The sequence below is a fragment of the Aedes albopictus genome, chromosome 1 (assembly GCF_035046485.1).
Source record: "Aedes albopictus strain Foshan chromosome 1, AalbF5, whole genome shotgun sequence".
NCBI classification, from domain to species: domain Eukaryota; kingdom Metazoa; phylum Arthropoda; class Insecta; order Diptera; family Culicidae; genus Aedes; species Aedes albopictus.
In genome coordinates, this window is record NC_085136.1 from 326,983,279 (window position 1) to 326,999,838 (window position 16,560).

Below are 16,560 nucleotides of genomic sequence, written 5' to 3' on the forward strand. Positions count from 1 at the left end.
GAAACTATGAAGAAATTCTCGTGGAATTCTCGGAGGGATTCCCGAGAAACATGTAACTCCTCGGAAAATTCCCGAGGAATTCCCAAGGAACTCCTGGAGGTTTTCCCGAGAAACTGCTTAATGAATTCCTGAAGGAATTCTCGATAAACTTCTGGAGGAATTCCCGAGGAACTCCTGCAAGTATTCCCGAAGAACTCCTGGAAGGAATTTACCGAGGATCTCCTGTAGAAATGCCGGAGGATCTGTTGAAGGAATTCCTGAGGATCCTTGAATGAATTCTGAAGAAACTGCTGAAGGAATTGTTGAAGATCTTTTGGAGAAATTCTCGTCGATTTCCTCCATGGATCTCCTGAGGGAATTTTCGAGAAATTCCTGGAGGATTTTTCGATTATCATCTGAAGGAGTTCTCGAGGATCTCCTAGAGGAATTCTTATGGAACTCCTGGAAGAATTACCGAGGAGCTCCGTGAGGAACTTCCAAGGTTCTCCTGCAGGAAATCCCGAGCAACTCCTGGAAAAACTCACGAGAATCTTCTGTAGGAACTCCCGAGGTTCTCCTGCAGGAATTCCCGAGAAACTGCTGTAGGAATTTATGAGGAACATCCTGGGGAAATTTCAAGGGAATTTCTTGAAAAAAATGCAGAGGAGCTCTTGAAAGAATTCTCGAGAAACTTCTGAAGGAATTCTTGCCAAACTTATATAGGAAATCCCGAGGAACTTTTGGAACAATTCCCAAGGATGTTCAGGAGGAATTCTGAAGGGATTCCCGATGAGATTCTGGAGGAATTCCCGATAAACTTCCGGAAAAAATGCCGAGGAACTCCGACAGAAATTCCCAAGGAACTATTGTAAGAATTGCCGAGGGCTTCCTGGAGGATCTCCAAGGATCTCCTTGATGAATTCTCGAGAAACTCCTGAGAGATGTTCTGAAGGAGTTCCCAAGGATCTTCTTGTGGAATTCCTTAAGAGTTCCTAGAGGAATCTCCGATGAACTTCTACAGAAGTTCCCGAAAATCTCGTGGATGAATTTCCTAAGAGCTCCTGGAGGAATTCCCGAGGAAGTCCTCGGGGACTTGTCGAGGAACTTCTGTTGAATTTTTCGAGGAACACCTGGAGGAATTTGTAGAATAATTCCTGTGAGAAAATAAATCTGAGGAACTTACTTAGGAAATTTTGGGAAAACCCCTTAAAATTGTCATGGAAGCTCTGGAGAGAACCGTGCTGGATGACCTCAAGGTATATTCCTTCATATAAAGCTACGTGAGAACATGGCATAAACTTTGACATTAATTTTATACCAAAGCCTTGTGAAGACATTTGAAAATTTCATACCTGCTATACCTATAGACCCAAAATTCAAAAAGAAATCGAGTAGATTAGAGTGTTTGTCTGTATAAGCTCTTTAGTTAAAAATAATAATTAAAAATTGTCTAGACTCTTATTTTATATTTGGATTACCCTCAGTAGGACATAAGTCGACCTTCACTTTATTACACAACGTTTACTGACCTATTTCCTTTTAATCTCTTCCCCAGAGAACCATCTCTGCTGCTACTACTGTTGTTATTGCACCAGTAAAATCCCCCATCGACTACGAGCAGGAACCGAGCATTGCGTGCAAGACACGACAATCCTCCCTCGTTCCGTCACATTATCACCTACCGCACACACCCCTCTTTCTAGATCGTAGACCACGCTGTCTAGCTCTAGGTAAGCGCAGTGCCTGCAGAGTGCGTGGTGTGGTGCATTGAGGAGATCTCGCTCTCGACTCAACGCACATCATCATCATCCATCGTCGGTCGAGAACAGGATAGAAGAAGTAAAGAGCAATAAAACATAAATCCAAAAAAGCAAAAGTAGAAAAACACAACCACCCCAGTAAAAATGGCTTCACACGTTTCGACAGAAACTGGCGCTAGCAATCCCAACAACAATAACAACACCGGTTCAAGTTCATCCTACGCGAATGTGCTGCTGAACATCAAGGATCAAAACCAAAAACAACAACAGAAGCAGCAGAACGAAAACAAGGAGAACATTCGCACCACCACCGAAAAGCCGACCACGTCGGGACAAGCCCCCAGTCCCAGTGCCGCCAAGACACCGGACGCCCCAGCCGGTAAGGATGTCGGCACTGGAGCTACGGCGGGACCCACTGCCGGTAGTGGTGGTGGTGGCGGTGGCGGTGGGGAAGATGCCGAAGACGATGCCAGCTTTGTCCCGGTAGTGTCCCACAGCAAAAGAGACCGACGTTCCAGGCAGAAGGCTGCCGCAGCGGCTGCGGCCAAGAGCGGAGGTGAAGAACAGCAGGCGGGAGGTAAGCCACCTTCCAAATCATCCCGCCGTTCCGGTAGGGGTAGTGGCGGAGGCGGTGGTGGTGCTGGTGCTAATGCAGGAGCAGCTACATCTGGTGGTCCGGCTAAGGAACCGTCCGAGGGTGGTGCCGCCAGTGGTGGTCCTCCAGCGAAAAAGGACGGTAACAAGAAGAAACCAGGCGAGAGGAGACGAGGAGGTGGTCGCGGGTCACGCGGCGGTGTGGAAGCCGAGAAGGAGGACAAAAATCCGGAAAAGGAAGCACTGGCGGCGGGTGAGACGAGTGCGGCATCCAAGCAGGTCAGCAGCGAGGACGGATCCGACAAGGAAGCGCCGAAAAAGTTTGTGGAAGCACCGCTGCCCAAGGTGAATGCGTGGAAGGTAGGTGATCGTTTTTGTTATTATTTTCTTTGGGGAAGGGTACGAAAATCACTTCTTATATGCAGAGAGATGTTTAAAACCACACGAAGAACTTGTTTAAGTTTAAGTATGTCGAAACCTTCTCTCCTCACAGGTTTACTGGTGTAAGAAGGTTTCAGCTCAATCCTAGTTGAATCGATTCCATTTTTTGCTGCTCCGTTTTGATAACACCTTCTCGCGTTCGGTTTAAAGTAGTGTAAACGACACACATCTGGACGTCCGTTGAATCGTTCGCGTGGTGGGCTGCATGTGTGACGCCTGCCGTCCGACAAAAACCTCTTTTTCGTCGACGAGACAATGCTGGTAATATGACGAAGAAGACACAACCGATGATGATATGGAAGCGCCGCCGACGTTGAAAATTTGTCGAAAACCACGTGGTTCCACCAAAAAAAAAATGACGTCTGCCATGTGACGACGACTTTTGCATTTCTCGGCGCCTTGACCATCGCTCAAGGTGATGCAGTTTCCGATCGCGGTTTTGAAATTTGTCGATTTCAGCGCCGATTCCGTGTTCGTCTCGGAAGAGTGTCGGGTTGTATTTTTTGTTCGCACTTTGTTCAGCTGTGCCAACAGTGTCGCGCTGTTGTTTGTTGGAAAGTTTCAATTTCACGGTGCAAATGAGCGTTCTATTGGCAATCGGTATTCCTAAGGAACAGAATATTGTTGTTTTCTCGATGGTAAATAGCGGTGACGTCTTTTCATTGGCTGGTTGCACGATAACGGCTAAATAGTAAGAATAAGTGATAGCAGCGTGGTGTAGCATGGTACTATTCGCCAAATGCAACTTAGGAGATGTCTGGTTTCGATTTGAAGTTCGTGCGATAAGACCGCAATCGCGTGGATGATTTTTGTTACTTTGTGGCTGTTGTTTCTCGATCGAAGGTTCCCATTTCGGAAGATAACGTTTCGTTTTTTTTTCATTCCTTGTTCACGTAATGCCTGGACACTGACAAGCAGATTCAACTTGTGTTTTCCAGTGGAATTACAGGATCTGGAGAGATCCTGAAATTCTCAAGAAATTCGAACTTACAAGCTTATAGAGCTTCTCGAAAACACGTATTTTGATAAACACTAGGATAAGCTACTACTTTTTACTAATTCTCCAGATTCCTAGTAGAAATCTCTCCAGATCCTTGGAAGGAATCTTTCCAAATTTCTGGGAGCAATCCCTCCAGATTCCTCGTAAGAATCTTTCCATATTTCTCGGAGGAATCTCTCCAGGTTCTTCCAAGAAATCTCTTCAGATTCATTGAAAGAATCTCCCAAGATTCATCGGAGGAATCTCCCCAGATTCCTGGGAGGAATCTCTCCAGTTTCCTGGGAGGAATCTCCACAATCCTGGGAAGAAACTCCAAATTTCTGGAAGGGATCTCCCCAAATTCCTCGTAAATCCCTTCGGATTCCTCGGAAGAATCTCTCCGGATTACTGTAAGAAATCTCTTCAGATTCCTGTAATCTCTCCAGATTCCTGGCAGGAATCTCTCCAGATTCCTGGTGGGAATCTCGCCAGATTCCTGGGAGGAATCTCGCCAGATTCCTAGGAGGAATCTCGCCAGATTCTTGGGAGGAATCTTCCCAGATTCCTGGGAGGAATCTCGCCAGATTCCTGGGAAGAATCTCTCCAGATTCCTGGGAAGATTTCCCTGATTGCTTTAAGGAATCTCCAGATTTCTGAGAAGAATCTATCCAGCTTCCTGGGAGGAATTTCATCAGGTTCCTGTGAGAAATTTCCAGATTCCTGGGATGAATCTCTCCAGATTCCTGGAATGAATCGGCTCCAGATTGTTGGGAGGAATCTCTCCAGATTGCTGGGAGGAATCTCTCCAGATTCCTGGGAGGAATTTCGCCAGATTCCTGGGAGGAATCTCGCCAGGTTCCTGGGAGGAATCTCGCCAGATTCCTGGGAAGACTTCCCTGATTGCTGGAAGGAATCTCCAGATTCCTGAGAAGAATCTCTCCCGCTTCCTGGGGTTCGTGGCCGAGCGGTTAGCGACGTCAGTCGTTTAGGTGTCTCGTAAGCCTCGGAGTGTGGGTTCGATTCCCGCTCCAGTCGGGGAAAACTTTTCGTCAAACGGAAAATTCGCCACTGGGCCACTGGGTGTTATATGTGTTGCCCGTTGTCAAATGTTAGTAATGTTGAGATTGAGACTGTAGTGGCCGCAAGGTAGAAAACGGTGTGATTGTCTTTTCTTCCTGGGAGGAATCTCTCCAGATTCCTGGGAGGAATCTCTCCAGATTCCTTGGAGGATTCTCCAAATTCCTGGGAGGGATCTCTCCAAATTCCTCGTAAGGATCTTTCCAGATTCCTGAGGAGAATCTGTTTAGATTCCTGGAAGCAATCTCTTCAGATTCCTGGGAAGACTTTCCTGATTGCTGGAAGGAATCTCCAGATTCCTGAGAAGAATCTCTCCAGTTTCCTAGGAAGAATTTCATCAGGTTCCTGGAAGAAATCTCTTCAGATTCCTTGGAAAAAATCTCTGCAGATTTCTGGGTGGAATCTCTCCAGATTCTTGGAAGGAATCTTTCCAAATTGCTGGGAGGAATCTCTCCAGATTCCTCGTAAGAATCTTTCCAGATTTTTCGGCGGAATCTCTCCAGGTTCCTCGAAGAAATCTCTTCAGATTTATCGGAAGAATCTCCCCAGATTACTCGGAGGAATCTCCCCAGATTCCTGGGAGGAATGTCTCCAGTTTCCTGGGAGAATTCTCCAAATTCCTGGAAGAGATCTCTCCAAATTCCTCGTAAGGATCTTTCCAGATTCCTGAGAAGAATCTTTTTAGATTCTTGGTAAGAATCTCTTCAGATTCCTGGGAGAAATCTCTTCAGATTCCTGGGACAAATCTCTTCAGATTTTTTGGAAGAAATCTCTGCAAATTTCTGGGAGGAAACTCTCCGAATTCCTGCGAGGAATCTCCAGATTCCTCGTAAGAATCTTTCCAGATTTCTCGGAGCAATCTTCCCAGAATCCTCGAAAGAACCTCTTCAGATTCATCTGAAGAATCTCCCCAGATTTCTCGGAAGGATCTTCCCAGATTCCTGTGAGGAATCTCTCCAATTCTTGCAAGGAATCTCCATATGTCTAGGAGAAGTATCTCCAGATTCCTGAGAAGAAGTAAGAACTGCAGCACCTCAAATGATTATCCAGTAGCAACAGCTGCACGTGCCGATTCCGACGTTTAACGTTCAGCCTGGCCCAAATCCAAGGCCATTTCAAGATCTATTGGACAACTCGAGGGATAGCGACATCATAATGCTATATAACCTCGACAAGGCGCTCATCGGTAAGGCAGCTGGTGTGCTGGATATTCAATTCAATTCAATTTATTTATTCGATTTCAACTTAAACAATAGTGTACAATTATACAATTACATTTGCAGAGATTTGGTTCACCTTTCAAGCTGCGAATTATCAGTTCTAATTTAATAGGAATGCAATGTTTGTGAATAGTATTTGGGCAATGTAGGGAAAACTAACTAACAAAAAACCCTAGATCTGAAAGTCTTAATCTAATATCACAGCGGCTGGATATGAAAGGCAGCTGGTGTGCTGGATAAGAAAGACTTTAGCGATGGTGACTACGACTACGCTTGGGACGAGAAGCAGCGTGTCATCGTATAGGCTCACATCCGTGGGTTGTTGTCCCTCACGAAGATGACCTCGGAAACACACAAGGAACTTCGAGCGCTTCTGAACGAAGCCACCCGTCATGATGAAAGTCTTCGTTACCTCGACCAGAAAATGACCGGACTATCGGAGCACATCGTCGTGTATCTGCTCGTCTCCGCGCTGGACAAGTCAACCCAAAAGGGTTGGTTGGGAAGGTGGCTAAAAGAAAGAAGAGCTTTCCAAGTACTCGCAGGCCATCGACTTCCTGAAGTCCAGCTGCCAGATTCTGGAAAACTGCGAGGCAGCCTCCAGTTCGCCTTCGAAGAATCTACCTCATTATCGCAATTCTACGTGATCTGTTGCGGCCCACATCTAAATGTCCAGTGCCCAGCATTGGATATCCTGAACCAGTCCCAGAAACAAGAAAAGATCCAAGCCATAGGAGTATGCTTCAATTAGCTATGTAAAGGGTACCGCTCCCGAAAGTGCATTGCTCTTTTAGTGGCTGTTCGGGTTCGTTTGGAAGTTGACCATCAATGTTAACTTCTTTTCCCGATCAGCCTAGATAGCTGTTTAGTGTCGGTAGCGGTTGTCTCAATTGGCTAAGAATAACACTACGGACCGCCTGATCTAGTGGTAAGAGTCCACTAAACAGGTGACCCCTAATTCATGGTGTTATGCGACTTTATGCTTACCGTGCCAAAGAATGAATGGTTAGGGGGGTCTAATAAAAACCTAACCACAAACGGAGCCTGTGGAGAATTAGGGCGTCCTCCACAGTATTACGCCCTTACTGCGCCAACCGGAGCAATGGTGCAGTGGACCTTGCGTTTCTCCGAGATAATCTGTTGCCCTTCTTAAGTCTCAAATTTGAGGCTAAATAAGGGCGGGGTTATTCAAATGTTGTTAATTAGCTTACATTACTGCCTATATGGGTTTGCTTAATGCGTTTTCGCCATTGGCGTTTTTCAATTGACACCCATTTGGTTCGTCGTTGATGTTTCCTTTTTGTGCTGCGATTATGAAGAGTGTAATCCTGTCTAGTTTTGGTAGTGGCTACAACAAGGAAACCTCAGATCAATTTTCAGCGTAAAAAGCGTATGTAGCCCAAGTGGATCTATTTCAAAAATTTCAATTTCGTAGGGTAACTTCTGTATAGGTTACCTTGTGAACCCAGCTTTGCTTTTTTCATTATAGATGAACTGTCGTGCCTCGAGCATGCTATATTTTAGAATAACGTTAACAGTATGTTTCAACCTTTCCTTATGGATGCCTTTAAGCAAGCTCTTGTTTTCAGCATCTTTTCGCTGATATTTGGCATCAGAAGTAGCTCAAATATTGATTTGAGATGCTTCCCTTTGATGGAATACTTGGGTAGTACAGTTCATGGTTAACTTAACATAGAATTGCACCTAACCCAACTCTGCATGAGCAGAATTTGTCGTGAGTTGACTGATTGGCATGTGTCAGATGAGGACTTTCCATTTGACCTTTTTGCACTTTGGAGTGTGCCTTCGCAAACTTTGCGTATTCAGGCGTTCCTGCTCAACAAGCTAGGGAACCTGTAATAATTGGTTGCGATCACATTTTATGGATAACTCGCTTCCATTGCTACTCCAAGAGAGTTTCATTATGGTTTTGTTATTACAACGCCCTACATTGTGGTGTACCCTAGCTACTGCATTGAAAGAAGCTTGTCCTCTGCGGTCTGTGCGGACCGAAAGAGGTATTCCTGAATGGAACTCGGACCTGTTCAAGTTCTAAATATCTTCGGATAAACCAGTCTTTTGTATAGCTACGAATCTTTAGCTTCTACCCCGAGGATTGTAGCTATAGAATCGATCTAGTGGGCACTAAAAAGCTCTGCTTACTTCAAATCTCCTGGAGCAAATGGGGCTTTGTCCTATTTTTCTCCAGAAAGATTTGAGTTTTTCAAACATGTTTTGAACTCTTGTAGTTTTCTATTGGGTATTTTCATGGCGTGAAATTACTCTGTAGTTTTATCCCGAAAGGGTGCGTGCGTTGTAAAAAGAAGGAATAAGTTCCAGATTTATCTGGTTACGTCGTTCTTTCTGAAATGCTCGAAACGCATTGTCGATTATCACATCTGTGATGTTCGTCTGGCTAACATGCCTGTTCATGTGAACTCACATGTCTCCTAATTTGGGATGTCCACAGTGACTCTTTTACACAAAGTTGTATACGTTTTCAAGAAAGCACTCGCTCAAACGTAGGTTTTGCTTGGGTGATTTCTTGAATATTGAGGATGCTTTTGATGATGTGCCTTTCTATGTCATATTGAAAGTCGCATGACGTCGCAAGCTACCTCCAATGAGCTATAGGCTCTTTTTACGCTTATGCGTTTTACAGTGTCCTTTTCAGGGCACGGATTAACCCCGTTGTGGTATGAGCTATGAGCTCTCGTTGCGCTTATGCGTTCATTCCCTCTTCTAGGGCACCCCTTCCTATTTCATCGCCTTTCCCTTTCCCAATTCCCATCCCTTGTCCCATTCTCCCTCAGGTAAATGATGAAATAGGCTCATATGTATGGCGATGGCACAAATGTCCCAAATGGAGGATAACGTGCCTCTGGAGCCGGCCTTCTGATGCTTCAATTAGCTATGTAAAGGGTACCGCTCCCGAAAGTGTCTTTCCAATAAGACGTGCCGTAAGTGTCAACGCCGGCACCACACGCTGCTCCACGTCAATGGAACATCCAGCTCAGATTCGAAACCAAACGTTTCTCTTCCTGCGGAGCCAGTGGTAAGCTTGCCACCGGCTCTGTCTGTTCCGGCCCAACCACCATCGATGCAGAAGAATGCTCTCGTGAATCCGCCCGCATTCACCACCTTCTCGTCGAATTTCACTCACTTGTTCAAGACGGTGCTGCTGCTTACAGTAGGGATGTTGTTGGCAGCAACTGCTGAAGAGCGCTGATGCAATAAACGTGCCAAGAGAAAAGTTTCTATTACCTTGCTTATTAACTACTTTGTTTCTTCTTTCAATGAAATAGATTCACGTGTCGAGTAAAGTTGAACTACGTTTGCGATCGTTTATTATCGATTCGTAACACGCGGAAATGCCTCTGTTGATGGGTTACCCGACGAAACATGTCCAACAGGTTGCGGGCCCAGCTGAGGATCGACGAATTAAAGCGTATTTGGGGCGGAAATCGCGGAATCGAACGGTGATTGTTTCGGCACGTGGGACGGAAGTTCGAGATGGAGATGTTTCTCGAAAGAGAGGATCTCTGGCACGTCATAGATGATCCGAAGCCAGAACCAGAGACAGCATGAAATCATAAAGCCTCGTGGAAAAAAAGGCTCGTGCAACAATCGCCTTGTGTATCGATCGAAGTCAGTATACCTTGATCAATGATTACGATAGTGCAAGCGAAGTGTGGGATGCATTCAAACACTACCACGAAAAGGCAACTGCAAGTTCTCAGTTAGTTCTTGTGAGTCGGCTTTACGATGCCAAGCTAGAAGAAAGTGGCGATGTTGAGAAACATTTGCTGCGTTGTTTGGACGCGTTGTTTGGACGAGTGGAGGTCGCTGAATTGGATATGGCAGAGGAATTGAGAGTGGCGATGATTCTACGGAGTATGTCCGACTCGTACCACTTCCTGGTGTCGGCACTGTAGGCTCAGAAGCACGACGCAATGACGATGGAATTAGTCCGGTTCAAACTGATAGACGAATATCAGAAGAAGCGGATGTCTCGCAACGGTGGAGCTTGCGACGATGAGCAAGGCCTCAAGGTGCAGAAAATAAACAAGCAAAAGGTTTGCTTTTACTGCAAGAAGCCAGAACATTTCAAGGTGGACTGTCGAAAGTTGCAGGCGCAGAAACAAGCGCACCAAGATGGAGGTGAGACATCGAGGGGTAAGCCGCTACAATACAAACTGCAAAACAGTGAAACATGGTAGCGGACAGTAGTGATCAGTTCCACAGTTTGGTTGGCGTGCTTCTGTACGTAGCGCTGAATTCCAGGCCAGATATCGCAGCTGCAGTATCGATTCTAAGCAGGAAGAGCAATTGTCCTCGAGAGTGCGACTGGTTGGAACTTAAACGAGTTGTTAGATATCTACTGGCAACAGTAAGCTACGAGCAGTGATGGAAAACAGTGAGGAATGCAGCTGAGTAGACACAAACGCAAAGCTATCCTACTCGTGAACAACAGAAGCCAGAATATATTCTCACTTCTTTCACTCGCGAGCTAACGAAGCTGGTCGCACTCGTGATTGATTCGCGAAGCAGCTCTGAACATTTTTCAATTTTGTGAAAAACGAATTTACACGGCCGACAGATTAACTTTTCAGGAACAATAAAGCACAAAACACTACTATCTGATGGATAATTACTTGTTTTGCTATTAAAATCGCACTAAAATGCAATTCCCGCATCTCCGCTTGTTCTTCGCGAATAAAAATTCATGAGTGTTTTTGTTTTTATTTTGCTTCATACTCGTGAAGCAAGCGGGTGCGAATAAACTCACACACGGCTTACTCTCGGCACCGTGAGTAAACCGTTTGTTGCTTTTACACTCGCGAGTTGATTCACGATGAGAGTGTTTCCATCTCTGGCTACAAGTTAAAGTTAGGTCAGCAGAATCGAGATCTAACCCTTGTTGGTTTCAGTAATGCGGTCTGGTCAGGCGGCAGAAAGTCAACGAGTGGATTTGCATATCAACTGGGTGGCGCAACAATAAGTATGGTAGCCGGAAGCAGTGCTGTATGTCTACTTCAACAATGAAAGCCGAGTACATTGCACTGTCAAAAGCTGGACAGGAATCAAACAATCGGAACATCCGCTTCCAGGTGGCTCACACCATCATCGATAATCGGCTAGTATACGGGCTCGAAATTACCAGCATTGCCATCGACAGGTTGATTCAAGTCCACAGCCCCGTCTACAGTTCATATGTTCGACTAATCTCCGTGCTGTTATTGTGGACTTAGCACCAAATTGGTGTCGGAAGTAACTTCATTGACTTCCGTTGCCTTTCCTATGCGTTAAACATAACTTCGGAAGTAGTGCGCTGTATAGTAAATCTGATGCTTTATACAGCGCACTACTTCCGGCGTTATGTTTAACGCTTAGGAAAGGCAGCGGAAGTCAATGAAGTTACTTCCGACACCAATTTAGTGCTAAATCCACAATACCTTCAACTTCCTGCGTAGAGGCTAGGCTGGTCTGCTACTGTTCCAGATATTAATCCTCGCAGCTTTTTGTATCAAGAAGAGTGAGACCTTCTTCAGCAAGAACACAAGCGAAGATTGGGTCTTTCTTCTCGTTGAGGGGAACAGAGCTCTAAACACAGTAGGCAACATGGATCTCCCTTCAGTTGCAAAGCTCCGCTGGCTTGGAGACAGGAGTTGGCATTCCGTACCGACGAAAATTGACAATCGGATAAAAAGCAGCTTCTCCGCCGGCTGTAACTCTGTTTCTCTACGAAGGTCGGTCGCTGAACTTTTGCGTGTCTCGTATCCAAACTTTGCTCACCGGTTCTCCGAAGGATCGCTTTTCCATCTTGAAGTCGGGCTAGGTTTATCAGGCGACATCCCGCCGGTCAGCATGAGTCTTCCCCCACAGTGCTCAGTTTTCTCTGCCGAAGCAGCAGCAGTCTTCATCGCCGCTACCACGCCATCTGCGCGCCCGATACTGGTTCCGACCGATTCTGCGAGCGTCATATCGGCGCTCCAATCTGATACACCGACACACCCCTGGATTCAGGGTATACTTATAAACGCTGCAGCTGATACGTGGATCCCCGGACACTGTGGTGTTCCCGGAAATGAAAACACCAGATGATCGGTGGCTCCGGTCACGCCTGTGAAGGATACTGTACTGGGGTAACCTATGGAGCCAATCAAGAAGAGCTTTCCTGCGGAAAATAAAAAAAAACATGGTTGAACCATGGACTGATTTGCCAGTTATCAAAGACCAGAGAGTAATCTCCCGATTGCGAAGGGCACACACTTCTATCACACAACATGGAAGGTGGACCGTTCCGCAAGGAGTGTGCCACATCCCAGCCACAGTAGATCATGTTCTTTGCGTGTGTCCCATCTACGAAGGCCAACGTCAACTCCACGACATCGCTGATAATATTGGAGAAGTCCTCCTGGCGGATACCATCTAAACACTAATCAAGTTTCTCCATGATTGTAACCTGTACGAATTATTGTTAATTAATTTAGTGTGTTGAAATAACGTTAAAAGTTGAAACACAGGGTTCGAACAGGCACGTTATCCTACATGTAGGATATTCATAAGAAATCAGAGATGGGAATAGAGATAGGGACAGGTAGGGAAATAGGAAAAGTTATTCTTGAAAGGAGCACGAACGCCTAATCGTACATACCAAAATGGGTTATCCGAAAGGGCCCATAAGCCATTGGTCGATCAACAGTTGCGTAAATCCATTTGATATGCTAGAGCTTTCTCGGTTTCAGCTTTTCGGGAGAAAATTTGCGTAGAAGTCACAGTGGACTTCCCAGATGGATAAGCAAGCTTGTTAGTTTACATGAAGAGGCATGTTAGCCAGATGAACATCACTAATGTGATCCACAATATCCACACAGACGGGGCATAAGCATAAGCATTCTAGAACTTCCTCGTAAAGTCGCCATCTGTCAAACGAAAATCGCAACTCTGGAACTCTTTCAAACTAGCTTCCATTCTCCATTCATCCTGGATGTTATATATTGAATTGTATGACTAACCCAAGACTTGTTTCATCATCCTCATTCTAGGTAACACCCACGGTCGAACCAGCTCCCATCCCATCCGGTGACACCAAGGCTGCGAAATCCTCCGAATCGAGCTCGACAGCGGGAGCAGCGGCTTCGTCTTCTGCTCCTGCTGCTGCTACTACTACGACAACAACGACTTCTACCGCAACACAAACATCCCGCAAGGCACCTCAACCCCAGTCCCAGGAGAAACGAGTTCTTCAGCCTAAACAACAGTCAAAGGCCCCTCCACAACGTAAGTTACCGTTGATTGTCATTCGCTACATACAGCGCTGCAATTTAACTTTATCCTTTATTCATCAGCCAAAGCGAGTGTTCAGCCGAAAGCAGCCCCAGAACAACCGAAACCTGCCCCAGCACCAGCCCCAGCAAAGGAAAAGAAGCGACCTAGTCAAAAGGTACTTTTTGTTTTAGACCCAACATGATTTCCTTCTCTAATACATCAAATCTACCAACTTCTCTTTCAGTCAAGTGACCTGTCCAGCAACTCCGATTGGCCAACGCTAGATTCCAAATCCGGTGAAACAACGAAAAAGCCGGGAGCTGCGCAAGGGGCTGCTGAGCCAGCACCAGCCGCAGCGCCCGCCGCGGAACCAGCAAAGCCCACAACCACCAGTGAACAACCCGCAGCCGCCACTCCAGCAGTCACCAAACCAGCACCAGTCAGCACAGCTTCCGCGGCGCCGAAATCTCACCCTCCGGCAGCAACGGCATGGCATACGGCATCGCACGTAGAACCATCCGCCGCATCGCATACTCAGCAACAAGTTCCTGCCAAACAGCTCTCCGCCGAAGAAGACCACAGTCGACCAAAGAGTGCGGACTCGGGCGATCAGCTCAACGGTGCCAACAGCCGCAAGGGACCTCGTCCCAAGTGGGTTCCCCTGCCGATCGATCTGCCGAAGCAGAGAGGCCGTCGGGAACGAACTCCTCGCCGACGTCGGTACGATGAATACGAGGAGAGCAGTTGGCACCAGGAACGACCGCCGCCACCACGGACCAGCCGAATCCGAACCAGCCGAGGAGGTGGTCCTCCTCCTCCTTCGTACCGAGGTGGACGAGGTGGTCGCATCTCCCGCGGAGGACCAATTCGAAGAGGACCACCTTCAACGCGAGGGGGTCACATTCCCGGTGGTCCTCGGCATGTTGGCGATCGGGGAGCACCTCCACATCTAGGCGGAGCTCCGCTCACCAACGGCGGAGACTTTGCGCAGGAGTTCAGCGGCGTTGGGCAAGCGATCGGAAAGGAACAGACTGCGTTCATGATGCCTTACCTCAGTACGTTCTACTACAATGGGGCCCCACTCATCGGAATGGACCAGCTGAGCATCAAGGAGTGTATCAAAAAGCAAATGTAAGTTGACGAATTCTACTACAGTTGTCAAAATAAAACAGCTTCCAGGAGTTTCTGTGAAAGGATCAGTCATAATTGAGCCATATTTTCTTTTCTTCATTTATAGTGAGTACTACTTCAGCGAGGACAATTTGAAGCGTGACTTTTACCTCCGACGCAAGATGGATCCGGAAGGTTTCCTCCCTGTAACCCTCATCGCCTCCTTCCATCGGGTACAAGCTTTAACCGCTGATCTGAACATTATCATCACCGCAATCCAAGAGTCCGACAAGTTGGACCTGGTTGAAGACTACAAAGTGCGCACGAAGGTCGACCCCACCAAGTGGCCGATTGATCCAGCGGACACCGGTACCCATCCAGCCCCTCAATCCCACGCACCATCCGCCACAACTGCTGCTACTACTGCTTCTGTAGAACATCCAACTGAAGCAAAACCCGCGGTCCCCGTAGCTTCCAAGATCCTGTCGAGTATTCCACCCCCGCCAAAGCCCCGGAATTTTCGTACTCCAAATGCACAACCGCAATCACTGCATCAACCCGCCATCATTAAAGTTCCTTCGATAGTCCCGGCCGTACCCGTGGTACCTCCGGTGACCAAAACTCCGACGACATCCGAGTCGGAAAACCTTAACCCGAACGTGCCAGAATTCATCCCGTCGGTGGCCCTTCGGAAGCAATCCTCCGGAAGTATCGGAACGCAACCAACCCCCACACCCGCCCCTACCACAACAACACCTGCAGTACCGACGCCTGCACCACAACCAACGCCGACCACCGCTCAAAGCACCAAGGACGAAAAACAAACCATTGCTCAGGACGGACAGGCTTCAAAAAACGCCGACCGGAAATCTAACTCTAATGAAGCAGCTGCCGGAGACGGATCCACCGCCACCGCCGCCGCCGCCGCCGTCACCGAAGAAGCCGAACTGTGGAAAGAAGTGAAACGACGCTCGCGCTCTGCCCAGCCTCATCCCAAACTGCCGGAGGGACAATCGCCCGGCCAAGGCGGGGCAGCGGACCGATCCCAGCGGGACTCCCGGAGCAAGAGCAAGGACCAAACCGAGACGGTTCCACAGCAGCTTTCTTCGGCCACGAAGGCCGCGCCCGGCTCCGCCGAAAAGGCCACAGCTGCCGCCACACGGCCATCCAACAAACAGAACGAAGAACGGGAGGAGTTAGATTTCCAATTTGACGAAGAACTTGACATCCCGCGAGGGGGTGGCCGTGTAAACCATTTCACCGACAACTGGTCCGACGACGAGGACAGCGACTACGAGCTGTCCGATCACGAAATCAACAAGCTTCTCATTGTGACTCAGGTAAGGCTACTACTGAATAGCATTGTACGCTTGATACTCTTGTTAAAATTTGAACTAGGTACTTCACTAATGCTTCATTGCAAAAGAAAAATTAAAAATGAATAAAATGGAGAAGCTTCAAACTTCCCAGGGGAAACGTTCCGATTTTTCGAAGAAGTGTTCCAATTATTGAAGGCGAAGCTTCTCAAATTGTCGATGTAAAGCATAACTTTTCTTCTGCGGATTCAGCCAGTAATTTCATCTGTGGATTACTTCAGGAATATCTGCTGGCAATATCTCAGGGAATTCCTTCTGGGAATTCCTCCAGAAACTCCTAATGGTGATTCCTTCAGAAATTTTATCTATTGTTCATTCTAAAAGTCTTTTTGAGGATCCCTTCAGGAATTCTTCTAGGGATTTTTCCAGAAATTCCATCTGTCTATCATTCCATGAATTTTATTTGGAGATCCCTTCAGAAATTCTCCTGGGTACTAATCACTTCTGGGGATTCCTCCAGGAATTCCATCTAGAAATTGCTTTAGGATTACCATCTACTGTTACTCCATCTGTTGATTATTCCAGGAATACTATTTGGGGGACGGATTACTTTCGGAATTCTTCTGGAGATTCCTTTTTTCCAAGAAACACGTTTCAATTTTTTGAAAAGTTTTTCAACTTTTGGAGGAGAAGCTTCTTGTTGTGGGAGGGAAACTTTTCTGGCGGTGAAATTCAATTTAACTGACTACTGACTACCGACAATTCCTTTCAAAAATTTTATCTAATGATCCTCAAAGAACATTTTCTGAAGG

General features: G+C 46.8%; 1 protein-coding gene across 1 annotated transcript in view; it reads left to right on the forward strand.

Annotated features, from left to right (window-relative positions):
• The window catches only part of LOC109406399 (la-related protein 1), a 52,018-nt gene that overhangs the window by 15,691 nt on the left and 19,767 nt on the right, over positions 1-16,560 (forward strand). The window contains exons 2-6 of the mRNA XM_062847312.1: positions 1,535-2,693; positions 13,100-13,334; positions 13,403-13,497; positions 13,567-14,453; positions 14,560-15,772. Coding sequence (XP_062703296.1) covers positions 1,884-2,693; positions 13,100-13,334; positions 13,403-13,497; positions 13,567-14,453; positions 14,560-15,772 — 3,240 coding nt within the window. The 5' untranslated portion in view covers positions 1,535-1,883. The remainder of the gene's footprint in view (positions 1-1,534; positions 2,694-13,099; positions 13,335-13,402; positions 13,498-13,566; positions 14,454-14,559; positions 15,773-16,560) is intronic.